Consider the following 12681-nt stretch of genomic DNA (forward strand, 5'->3'; position numbering starts at 1 on the left):
GATCCATGAACATGGTATACCTTTCTACTCACTCAAGTCTTTTATTTCTGTCACCAATGTCCTGTGGTTTGCAGTAATAGTATCTGTTGGGTTTATGTCTAAATAAGTGATGACATCTGTACTGTTGGACGCGGTATGTCTTTATGTTAATTCCCAGTTAATTGTTCATTGCTGGTTTACAGGAGGAGATGTACTCATGCTTCTGAACTCACATTACAGTTCCCGTGGTGTTTCCTATAGATTGTCTGGGACTCTCTACTTAGATAACAACGTCTTCCACAAGTAGAGGCAACACACTCCTTTCCCGGTCTCTGGGCCTTGATCTCTGTCTTTTTCCTTCTCATCGACCGAGCAATGGCAGGTGGTCAGAGCAAACCTCCTTTGGGGATGCACAGCCTGGTCACCGGGGCAACATTAGCTGCAGGATTTCTGTTGGCACTTGCTCTTGGGCTGAGAAATACCCCTTAATTCTTTGGGGCTCTCCACGAACGTGGGGAGGTTAATTTTGTCTCCATGAAGGTAGGGGAGTTAATTCCGCATCTATTGGGGTGACCATATGATTGTCTGTGTAGCCTGTCCATGTAGTGGGTCATTCCCGACCGGTTTTCGGATGTTCAACTGGCCTTACATTCCCGGGAGGCCATGGCGGCTGCATTCGCACAGTTTGAACTCTGCTGGTAGAGGAGACCAGGTGAGCGTTAGGCATTTGCCGTCCACTGTGTGCTCTTGGGATCAGGAAAGTTCCTGCCCCCAGGATGAGGTGGGAAGCGGTTCTTCTCCATTCACAGTTGATGCTGTTCGAGAATGAAGCCGTCTGGGCCTGAGGCTGCCTTTGTGGGAGGGTTTCCTCTGCACGGTCAGCTTGGTCTCAGGGCCGGGCCATCCTGGCCACTTGGTTCCTGAGCTTTGGTATCTGACTCCCAGGAGTTCATCTCTACGTTGTAGCTGTGCCGGCGTGAACGGATTCCCAGTGCGGTCTTGTTAACACTGTGGGGTCCGTAGCCACTCTTCTTAATAATGTGTGTCTTAGCTCATCTGCTCCCGATAAGTCCTGCAAGTTATCAGTGTATTTAACTTTTCAAAGAACGCCTTATAGCTCTGTTTGTTTTCTCCATAGTTTTGCTGTTTTCCGTTTCAATGATGTCTGCTCCAATCTTTAGAAGTTTTCTCTCCCTGCTTTTTTGTGCTCTCCTTCTCTGGGACCGGTGTGTGGACAGGCAGGCCACACCTGCCAGACCGCTGCCGGACCTTGGTTCCTCCCTTCCTGGCACAGCTGCTCAGTGCTGCGAATCCCACTCTGGGCGCTGCCTCAGCTGTGCCTCAGGTGGACATGGGGTCTCATCTTGGTCCTCTCCAGATGCCTTTCACTTCCCCTCTGATGTCGCCTTGTGCTGTTGCACTTCCGAGTGCATGAAGATTTTAATTCTGCTGCGGTCGGAGGCCGTGCCTGGCTCGGGTTGAGTCCCTTTAAGCTTCACGAGACGTTGGCGTGGTGGAGCGTGTGTGCCGTGTGCAGTGAGGACACTGTGCATCCTCCGGCCTTGGAGTCCTGAGTGTCGATGAGATTATGCGGGAGTGCCCAGGCCTCTGTGTCTGTCCCTTCAGCTACCGAGGCAGGTGCGGAGAGCCGCAGCTCCTGACCTGTTTGCGCTTCGGCCCTTTCTGTAGGTACTTTGCGGGGCCGTCACTGATGCCTCCACCCTCGGGATTCCCGTATCGTCTTGACAAACGACTCCTCCATCATTACGGCCAACTCTGCTCGGCCCTGTTACGTCATCGACGTTTTCTGGCACTAACACGGCCACCACGGTGTCGTGTGGACTGATGCTTCCCACGTCCCTCTGTAGTTCACTGGTGTGTTTCGTATCTCACGCATATTTCTTACAGGTGGCACCTGCCTTGGTCCTGCCTTGTTACCCCGTCTGGCTGTCTCCGGTGTAGGAATCATGGGACCGCCAGCGACTTGGATAGAATTTGGTTCTCGTTGGCCACCGCGCCATTTGCTCATGGCGTCTCGGTGCTGTTTGTCCTCTAACGGTTCCGTGGGTTTCCGTTCTGATCTACCACCTTCAGGTCCTGCGTTGTTGTATTTTGAGTCGTCATTTCGGGTCTGTGGCAGACCACGTTGTCTTTCCTCCATCTGCCTTCCTGGGGTACGTTCCCGTCCATAGCCTGAGGATCTCACCGAGTTCACGCCCAGCCCCCTCCCTGCCTCCTGTGCCGTGCTTGCTACGTACGTTACAGCTCCTACACGCCCCACAGTGCACTACTCTGTGTGCCCACAGTTTTTATCTCCTTTCATTTTATTTGAGAGACAGAGAAACAGACAGAGAGGTCTTCCGCCCAGCGGTTCGCCCTCCAAACGCCGCCCGCGGCCAGGCTGAAGCTGGGAGTCTGAGCTCCATCCGGTGGGCGTGGCAGGGACCCAGGATGCCGGGGCTTAAGCAGGCGTTCGGATACGGCTGCAGGTGCCCGGTGGCGTCTGCCCCGCTGCACCAGTGCCCCCCGCGGCCAGGCTGAAGCCAGGAGTCTGAGCTCTGTCCGGTGGGCGTGGCAGGGACCCAGGATGCCGGGACTTAAGCAGGCGTTCGGATACGGCTGCAGGTGCCCGGTGGCGTCTGCCCCGCTGCACCAGTGCCCCTCCTCTAAATGTGACAGAAAGGAAAACGTTCTCCGTGCGTCTGTGTCGGCCACTCCCGCGCTCTGCGTCACCAGCGTCTCCAGCCTCCGCCGGCTGCCGCTCCCGTCTGCCGGCCAAGGCTTCCCCGACATTGCTGGCGTGGGGTTGCTGGTGGTGAATCCTATGGCTTTGTCATCAGGAAAGCTTTTATTTAACCTTCCGTTTTTAAAGATGTTTTCTCCGAGTACAGACAGCTACGGGTTTTCCTCTCTGTGTGTTAATGTTGTCCCACCATCTCCGCCTTGCATTGTTGCCAGAGATCTCTGCCCTCATTTCTTCTTAATTCCTTCTTTTAAAAGATTTTGTTATCTGAAAGAGTTACAGAGAGAGAGACAGAGAGGGAGAGAGAAAGAGAGAGAGACAGAGAGAGGGGTCTTCCATCCACTGGCTCACTCCCCAGATGGCCACAATGGCCAGGGCTGAAGGTCAGGTCCAAGGGCAGGGGGTGTCAGAGGAAGGATCCCACCGTGTGCCGGGAAGCAGAGAGGGGCGGCTGGGCCCAAACTCAGGCTCTCACAGCCACCGTCTGAGGACACACCCCCAGTGTCCCAGGGACCGCCCACTGGCCCGCCCCCTCCGTCTCAGTGCCATTCATTACTTAATTCACGACCTCAGGGATCCTTGTCCCTCCTGAACTCTGTGGCCAAGCCACGTTCCCACCAGAGCATCCGCTAGCCATGCTCTCACGCGGGCTGGTGGGGACCAGGGGTGTCTGGTCCTCGTGGCTCCCTTAGCATCATCTTCAGGCCCTGGGGCTCTCTGCTGAGTGGTGCGAGGACCCCAGGGGCTCTGAGTGGCCTGGCCTGAATAAGAACCTGGGAGGGCAGCGCCTTCGAAGGCACAGCACAGTCCATTCCTGGGCCCTCCGCCTTGATTCTCACACTCACTAATGTCCCCAGGGCCTGGGCCCTCCTCGGCCAGGGCGGGGGCTTTGCAGGCGGCCGGTGCTGGGCAGGAGCCAGTACGGCACCGGGAGGGGCAAGAGTGAGCAGGAGCAGACACCGCGGGGCCTCCGGCGGCAGCACCGCCAGCAGCAAGGGTGCTTTGCCCGCCCTCCCGTCCCAGATGGAGCTGTGTCCCTGCAGGGGACGAGGGGCGGGAAAGGGCCAGCCTGAAGGGTCCCCGCAGCCTCCCTGCTCCTGCAGCTCCCCCAACACACCCCCCCCCCGGAGACCCCACTGGTGATGCCTGGGTCACCAGCGCAGCCTCCGCCAAGTGGGAGCTAAAAATAAGGACCTCCCACATCCCACCAGCCGCCTCCTGAGCGTGCCCGTGGGGCCTCACCCCCTACGCCCCTCCCGGGGCTCAGCCAGCACTGACCGGAAGGGTGGACACAGGGAAGGACACAGCTGAACCTGGCCTAGCCCCAGGCTCCCCTGAGCGCCCCCAGCGTGCGCATCCTCGAACACACACGCCTGCCCACAGAGGCCAACTCCCAGCGCTTTCCGTTTCAGAATCTTGCCCCATGTCTCCGCGTCCACTACGGAGCCGACTGGCACCAGGGCACCTCAGGACCCTGCCCAGAGGCACAGAAAGGTGCACCCCACCACCATCCTGCTCCGCAAGTCGGAGAGCAGCCAGGCCGCCCTGGTGCCCCAGGAGCACAAGATGTTCATGGAGGAAGCCTACAACGCCGGTGAAGCCCAGCCCCGGGACAGACAGGGCAGGGCAGGGCCCCCGACAGGCCCACCAGGTCCCTCCACCAACGCAGTCCTGGGGTGAGGCTAGACTAGACCCGTCCAGGACCGAGGCAATGTCAAGCAGCTCACGCCCTCGGCCTCTGCGTGCTCCCCAGGCACCGTCCAGAGCCCAGACAGCCCATCCCCCCACCCTCTGATCATATCACCCCCTTCACGCCAGAGAGCCGCTCCTGCCCCAGACCGCTTTGGCCCTCACTGAGACACCAGGGATGTTGAAGGGAGGATGGGGGATAAGAAAATGGGTTAGGAGTAGAGGGGTTGGTGCAGGAGGTTAGGAGTAGATGGGTGCTGGGGAGCTGAGGGATGGAGACGTGGGTGGGCAGTGGATGATGGATGGGTGGGTGGAGGGATGGATGAATGGGTGGATGGATGGGTGGGTGGGTGGATGATGGATGGGTGGGTGGGTGGGTGGGTGGATGATGGATGGATGGGTGGGTGGATGATGGATGGAAGGGTGGATGGGTGGATGATGGATGTGTGGGTGGGTGGGTGGATGATGGATGGATGGGTGGGTGGGTGATGGATGGGTGGGTGGGTGGATGATGGATGGATGGGTGGGTGGATGATGGATGGATGGGTGGGTGGGTGGATGGATGGATGGGTGGGTGGGTGGATGATGGATGGATGGGTGGGTGGATGATGGATGGAAGGGTGGATGGGTGGATGATGGATGTGTGGGTGGGTGGGTGGATGATGGATGGATGGGTGGGTGGGTGATGGATGGGTGGGTGGGTGGATGATGGATGGATGGGTGGGTGGATGATGGATGGATGGGTGGGTGGGTGGATGGATGGATGGGTGAGTGGGTGGGTGGATGGGTGGGTGGGTGGATGATGGATGGATGGGTGGGTGGGTGGATGGTGGATGGGTGGGTGGGTGGGTGGGTGATGGATGGATGGGTGGGTGGGTGGATGGATGGATGGGTGGGTGGGTGGATGGATGGGTGGATGATGGATGGATGGGTGGGTGGATGATGGATGGATGGGTGGGTGGGTGGATGGATGGATGGGTGGGTGGGTGGATGATGGATGGATGGGTGGATGGGTGGATGGATGGATGTGTGGGTGGGTGGGTGGATGATGGATGGATGGGTGAGTGGGTGGGTGGATGGGTGGGTGGGTGGATGATGGATGGATGGGTGGGTGGGTGGATGGTGGATGGGTGGGTGGGTGGGTGGGTGATGGATGGATGGGTGGGTGGGTGGATGGATGGATGGGTGGGTGGGTGGATGATGGATGGATGGGTGGGTGGATGGATGGATGTGTGGGTGGGTGGGTGGATGATGGATGGATGGGTGGGTGGATGGAGGGAGGGATGGATGGATGGGTGGGTGGATGGATGGGTGGGTGGAGGGAGGGAGGGAGGGAGGGAGGGAGGGATGGATGGATGGGTGGGTGGATGGATGGATGGGTGGGTGGGTGGATGATGGATGGGTGGGTGGGTGATGGATGGATGGGTGGGTGGGTGGATGGATGGATGGGTGGGTGGGTGGATGATGGATGGATGGGTGGGTGGATGGATGGATGTGTGGGTGGGTGGGTGGATGATGGATGGATGGGTGGGTGGGTGATGGATGGGTGGGTGGGTGGATGATGGATGGGTGGGTGGGTGGGTGATGGATGGGTGGGTGGGTGGGTGGGTGATGGATGGATGTGTGGGTGGGTGGATGATGGATGGATGGGTGGGTGGGTGGATGATGGATGGATGGGTGGGTGGGTGGATGATGGATGGACGGGTGGGTGGGTGGCTGGGTGGACGACGAACACACTAACTAGATAGCAGGTGAGTAGATGAGTGGAAGAAGAGGGACAAGCAGGAAAGACGGGCTGATGGACAGCCATGCGGGTGGCTGCATGGACACCTGGGTGTGTGGTCAGCTGGATGAGTGGAAGGCTGCAGAGGACGCTGGGTCAGTGACCGGCTGGAAGTGAGACCGGCGGCCCAGGATGTGCAGCCCCGCCCGTGTCCTGCTCCTTACCTGTCCCAGCCACCAGAGGACCGTGCACAGTCAGGAGGCCCGGGGCTCCCCACGGTGCCCACTTCCCTGCCCCTCATTCCCAGGTGCACCTCCCCCAGCCCTGCCCAGCACCCCACCCTCACCCTGTCCTGCCAACTACAGCCATCTGCTTCAAGATGCTGCGGGATGCGAGCAGCTCAGACCCGCTGCACCTGAAGTACGTCATCAAGAAGGTCGCGAACATGGCCCGGGGGGCCCCAGACTTGGTGCTGGAAACCATCCATGACTACTTCAAGGACAACCCGGAGGTGAGGTGCTCGGGCCACCGGGTGCGGACAAGGCACGGGGAGGGGGGCTCAAAGCTGGCACTAAGAGAGCAGCTGTGTAATCTCAGGGAGTCTGAAACCATGGAGGAAGACAAGTGGGCCAGCACGTGCCGCCCACCTTCAGAGCCCCCTCAGGACACAGGGGAAAGGAGGCTGAGGGGAGGGGACAGGCCACCCAAAGTCACAGCATCCGTAACAGGCCAAGACCGATGGAGGGATGAGTGGGTGGGTGGATGGATGGGTGGATGAGTGGGTGGATGGGTGGAGGGAGGGATGAGGGGCAGGTGGATGGATGGGTAGATGAGTGGTGGATGATGGACGGATGGCTGGGTGGACGGGTGTATAGGTGAGTGGGTGGGTGGGTAGGTGGACAGGTGGGTAGATGAGTGGGTGGGTGGGTGGATGGATGGGTGGGTGGAGGGAGGGATGAGGGGCAGGTGGATGGATGGATGGGTGGAGGGAGGGATGAGGGGCAGGTGGATGGATGGGTGGGTGGAGGGAGGGATGAGGGGCAGGTGGATGGATGGGTGGGTGGAGGGAGGGATGAGGGGCAGGTGGATGGATGGGTGGGTGGAGGGAGGGATGAGGGGCAGGTGGATGGATGGGTGGGTGGAGGGAGGGATGAGGGGCAGGTGGATGGATGGGTGGGTGGAGGGAGGGATGAGGGGCAGGTGGATGGATGGGTGGGTGGAGGGAGGGATGAGGGGCAGGTGGATGGATGGGTGGGTGGAGGGAGGGATGAGGGGCAGGTGGATGGATGGGTGGGTGGAGGGAGGGATGAGGGGCAGGTGGATGGATGGATGGGTGGAGGGAGGGATGAGGGGCAGGTGGATGGATGGGTGGGTGGAGGGAGGGATGAGGGGCAGGTGGATGGATGGCTGGGTGGAGGGAGGGATGAGGGGCAGGTGGATGGATGGGTGGGTGGAGGGAGGGATGAGGGGCAGGTGGATGGATGGCTGGGGGGATGGGTATATAGGTGAGTGGGTGGGTGGGTGGGTAGATGAGTGGGTGGGTGGATGGATGGATGGGTGGAGGGAGGGATGAGGGGCAGGTGGATGGATGGCTGGGGGGATGGGTGTATAGGTGAGTGGGTGGGTGTATAGGTGAGTGGGTGGGTGGATGGATGGATGGACGGATGGGTGGAGGGAGGGATAGATGGGTGGAGGGAGGGATGAGGGGCAGGTGGATGGATGGCTGGGGGGATGAGTGAGTAGGGAAAGATCTGTCTAAGCACGAATGAATGAATGAACGTTCTGGAAACGGGATGCTCTTTGCTCGCCCTGGCGCAGTTCCCTGAGGAGAGGGGAAGTTTTCGTTCCTCGCTGCGTGCAGCCCCTGGCTCCAGGCCGGCACGCAGGGCGTGCTCACCGCATGGCTGTGGGGTGGACGGGCAAATGCAGCCACTCGGGGGCCCCCCGGGCTCCTCCCAGCCCGAGCCTGAGCCTGAGTCCGCCATGCGGCCCGCAGATCCCCTCCCGGCACACGTTCCGGCTGCTGCAGGTGCTGGAGGCGGTCATAGGAGCCAGCGACTGCCTGGAGGAGACCTGGGAGAAGTCCTTCATGGAGCTCGCCCTGGAGAACATGACCAAGAACACGGTGGGTCCCCCTCGCCCGGCTGCGCCCAGGGCCGAAGGGGCTGGATGTGCCCAGCTCTGTGCTCCCCCAGGGCCTGGGGCCATTTCCTGTGCTCCTTCCTCCGCCCCCCAGGGGCACAGTCCCATGCACCCCACCTCAGGGGGAGGAAGGCGAGGCTCGGGGGTGCCACTTGTCCAGGGCCCCTGCGGGGGCTTCCTGTCTCCCAGGAGGTCCCCTCCCGAGGCGGGCTCGCTTTCCTCCAGCCCCTCCCCCTCTATGGTCTTGTCCCTGACCTTCCGGGTGCTGACACTGCTCCAAAGCCCCGGCTGGTGCCACATCTCAGCCAGGGGTCTGCCTCAGCCCCCTCCCCTGGGGGACCCCGGTCCCTAGGCCCCAAGTCTTCCTCCTGCCTATGGGCTGGAGGCTGGAGGCCCACGTCCACCAGCAGCTTCTTCCAGAAAGTGAGCAGGGGATGGAAAACTCTGCACCACTGCTGGCTGGGGATCTGCCGGCTGTGTCACCCCGCTGTCTGCCTGTCCTCAGCGTGGCTGAGCCGCCTGGCGCCAGAGCTGCCTCTGTGGCTGGCGCTGCTACTGGGCCCTGCCGGACCCTTGCCCTGGGTCCCCTGAAACGGTGCCATGAGCAGCCCCGCGCCCTCCTCGCGCCGACTGGCCCTGGACAACCCTTGGTTCCCCTGGTCCGTCGGAGGCAGCAGAGACCCCTGGCAGTGAGGCCCGCGGCTTCCCGTGGCTCCTAGCCGCCCCGCCCCGTCTCTGCTTTGCCATCTCTCTTCCTTGCATCCTCTTCGAAAGAGTCGCCCGCAGTAAACCATCTTTGCACTGTTATTTGTTTGAAAGGGAGAGAGACCGAGATCTTCCATCCGCTGGGGTCACTCCCCAAATGCCGTAACAGCCAGGGCTGGGCCAGGTCAAAGCCAGGAGCCAGGAGCTCCATCCGGGTCCCCCACGTGGGTGCAGGGGCCATCGCCCTCTGCCTCCCAGGCGCGTTAGCAGGGAGCTGGTTCAGAAGCGGAGCGGCTGGGACAGGAACCAAGCCCTCCAACATGGGACAGTGGCGTCTTAACTGTTGCCCCAAACATCTGCCCCTGTGCCCTGGTCTTTAACAGCACCCACGGAGGAGGCGTGGCCTGAGCACCTGCTCCCAGCTCAGCCCAGCCCAGTCCCAGCCATCACGGGCCGTGGGGCTGGGAAATTGTGTGTGTGTGCCTGCCTCTCTCTGCCTCTCAAACAAATTTAAAAATATCAACAAACAGCCCCAGTCCTGACTTTGAGCTCAGAATGTCCCCTTTCGTGTCAGCTGTGTGTGGCGGTCATAGCTGTGGCATCGCCATCTCTCTGAGGACAGAGCTGTGCGTGGCGTTGCCGCCCTGTCTGTGGCCTCAGCGCCCCCCATGGCTCCTCTCTGGCTGCGCAGGGTCCTGCAGCCATGGGGTCTCATCCCTCCCCTGCCCCCGACCCAGGGCAATGGCTCTGTACCTTTCCTGCCCAGCTCTGAGGGTTTCCGGCCTGGAGGGACAGGGACCAGTCCTGCAGGGCTGTGCAGGGCCTGGCCAGGGAGGGAGCGGGCCCTGAGCCAGCAGGCCTGGCCTCCTCCCAGCAAGGACCCTCCCCGCTCGGCCCAGAGATGAGCTCCAAGGGCGGGGGCATCGCCAGGTGGGGGGGGGGGGGGCGTCGTCTGGGGATGAGACTGCTGCTCCCAGTTTGTAGTCCCCCCCAGCCCCGCCTCCCGGGCTGGGGGCACCCGAGGCCCCGCTCCTGGGCAGACAGCGTGGGGCTTCGCCGCGGCTCCCGCCGGTCTGCTTCGGCTTCCTGAGTGCACGGCTGCCCCGCCTTTGCCTACAGCGCTCCTAAGCGAGGTTCCAGGTGAGAGCGGCCATCTTGGCATCCACGATGGCTGATGGCCGCGTCACATGGGGCCACGGGCGCCTCCCGACCTCACACACCCTCACCCCCAGCCGCCGCCACAGGCCGCACCTGCCTCACACCACGCCGCCCACGGAGACACGCAGGCCAGGGCTTCACACCAGAGCAGGCTCCAGCCGGGCTCCGGGTCTCAGCGCCTGCCCCACTTCTCAGGACACCCCTGGCATGAGCGAGGGGCACCGGGTGCCCGGGCGCAGCTCTCGGGAACCCGACGCGCTGACCCTTCGGGGCTCCGGCAGGAACATGGCCGCTGGCTCCAAATCCACGGGGCAAAGAACGCAGGGGCGGAGGGTCCTGGCCGGGGGTAGCACGGGGGTCACGTTGGAGGCTCGGGCGTCCCAGGCGCGTGCCAAGAGTGAGCGCCAAGGTGGCGGGGCTGTCGGGGTGGAGTTCCAGGCCGGGCACAGCCTGTACAGAGGCTCAGACTTCCCAGGACACAGGACCCCGGCCCTGCGGAGGAGTGCGTATCCAGGGACCACCCGAGTGCCTCAGCCTCACCCTGCCCTCCAGAAAATGGGCTGAGGACGCTGGCGGCCAGCTCACCACCTGCCACCCCCGCCCCGCAGGAGCTGGAAGACACGTACCAGGACGCGGCCGGCGACGTGCTGGTGGCCCTCTGCAGGCACTCATGGCGGGCCGTGGCCCAGCACCTGGAGACGGAGCTGCTGACGGGCGTCTTCCCGCACCGCAGCGTCCTGTATGTCCTGGGGGTGCTGTCCTCCGACGGTACGTCCTGCCCGGGCCCACCCCTCACCGGGCCGTGCACAGGGGAGGGGCTCCTTGAGGGGAACTCCCCAGCCCACCGTCCCTCACCGCTCACAGAACCTCCGGCCACAGGGGACCACAACCCAGCCCGCCCGCGTCTCACGGGCTGAGCCAGGACGGAAACAGGGGTAGCAGGAGGCAGGAGCTGGCCTGGGCGGGGCTGAGGCTGGATGTCCTGGGGGCGCCTGGGGGAGGCAGAACCCGGCTTGTGCCCCTGCCCCAGGACTGCAGGCTGAGCAGGGGTCCCTCTGCAGCTGGGTGATGTCTGAGCCCCACCCAGGGCTCTCCCTAAAGCAGCCCCTCCCTCTGCGGTAGGAGTTCCAAATTCCCAAACTCACTGTCCCATGTCCCACACCTCCGTGCCGGAGCCTGAGGGGCCGCACTGGGAGGGACCCCGCTCCCCGCCAAGGGAGAGCCCAAGGCCCCAAGAGACAGCGTGGCTTGCCAGCGGCCACACAGCAAGGGCAGCGGGGCCACGGCCCCAGGCCCAGTGTCTGCAGCGCCCCCCACAGGCCAGTGTGGGAGCCACGGGGAGGCAGGGCCCAAGCTCCTGCGCGGCCCGGTGACCCACCCCTCTCCGTCACAGAGGAGCTGTTCACCAAGGAAGACAAGGCAAGCTGGGAGGAGAGGCTGACCCAGGTACCAACAGCGGCCGGCGTGGGGAGGAGGTGGGGGAGGAAGGGGAGAGGCGGGGAGGGGGCATCTCCACGTGTGTTGGGAAGGGGCTCGGTCACAGCCTGGTCACTTGGGAAGCTGGGGTTGGGCCTTGGCCAACAGAGGCGCAGTGGGAGGGGCTCTCACACACAGGCCCCTCCCACCTGTCCTGGAGCCCCGGCTGGAGGCCCAGAGAGGGCGCAGGTGCCAAAGCAGGACAGAGCAGGACACACTGGGGGCTGGTGGCCACCGCCCCTCCCTGGCCCCACAGTGAGAGAAGGGACTTGGGACCCCACAGCTGCGCCGGCCCAGCCTCCGCCAGTCCCAGCTGGGAGACCGCGGCAGCCACCACGCCTCTGTCCCTCGCCGGCCCCAGCCATCGGCAGGAGACAAGGACCCTGTTGCAAAGGCTGTCAAAGAACCGGAAGTGACCCGGGCCCCAGGGCGCTCTAGAAGCGAGGGCAGCGTGGTCGCGCCTGTCGCGGAAAATGTCACGGGGAGCTGCCGCGGGCGGTGCTGGCGTGACTGACAGCGGTGATTGACGGCCGTGCTGACATGGTGCAGTAGTCGCGGGAGCGGCGCCGGGAACGCGCTCGGCACTCAGGCGTCGGCAGCAGTGCCTGCAGCCACCAACCTCGCCCGTCCTCTGAGAGGCAGGCAGATCGCCCGTCCCGCGGGCCCTGCGCGGAACCCGGAGTCAGGGCCAGTGCAGCCGCCGGGACTGCGCTCACAGAGGCCCCTCTCCGACCACACAGAGCGCGGCCGCGAGATGGCCCTGCAGAGACTCGGCACACGGTCAGGGGGGATCGCACCTGCAGACACTCAGCACACGGTCAGGGGAGATCGCACCTGCAGAGACTCGGCACACGGTCAGGGGGAGATCGCACCTGCAGAGACTCGGCACACGGTCAGGGGGAGATCGCACCTGCAGAGACTTGGCACACGGTCAGGGGGGATCGCACCTGCAGAGACTCGGCACACGGTCAGGGGAGATCGCACCTGCAGAGACTTGGCACACGGTCAGGGGGGATCGCACCTGCAGAGACTCGGCACACGGTCAGGGGGGAGATGGCCCTGCAGA

The 12681-nt window shown here is 63.0% G+C and overlaps 1 protein-coding gene across 1 annotated transcript in view; it reads left to right on the plus strand.

Moving 5' to 3' along the window:
* The first annotated feature begins 513 nt into the window (after positions 1-513).
* Positions 514-12681, plus strand: part of LOC133758230 (maestro heat-like repeat family member 5) — a 37925-nt gene continuing 25757 nt past the window's right edge. Inside the window, exons 1-7 of the mRNA XM_062189413.1 lie at positions 514-519; positions 1606-1664; positions 4135-4316; positions 6500-6645; positions 8131-8259; positions 10748-10907; positions 11533-11585. Of these exons, the coding sequence (XP_062045397.1) occupies positions 514-519; positions 1606-1664; positions 4135-4316; positions 6500-6645; positions 8131-8259; positions 10748-10907; positions 11533-11585 (735 nt within the window). The remainder of the gene's footprint in view (positions 520-1605; positions 1665-4134; positions 4317-6499; positions 6646-8130; positions 8260-10747; positions 10908-11532; positions 11586-12681) is intronic.

The sequence above is a fragment of the Lepus europaeus genome, chromosome 4, assembly GCF_033115175.1.
Source record: "Lepus europaeus isolate LE1 chromosome 4, mLepTim1.pri, whole genome shotgun sequence".
Taxonomy (NCBI): domain Eukaryota; kingdom Metazoa; phylum Chordata; class Mammalia; order Lagomorpha; family Leporidae; genus Lepus; species Lepus europaeus.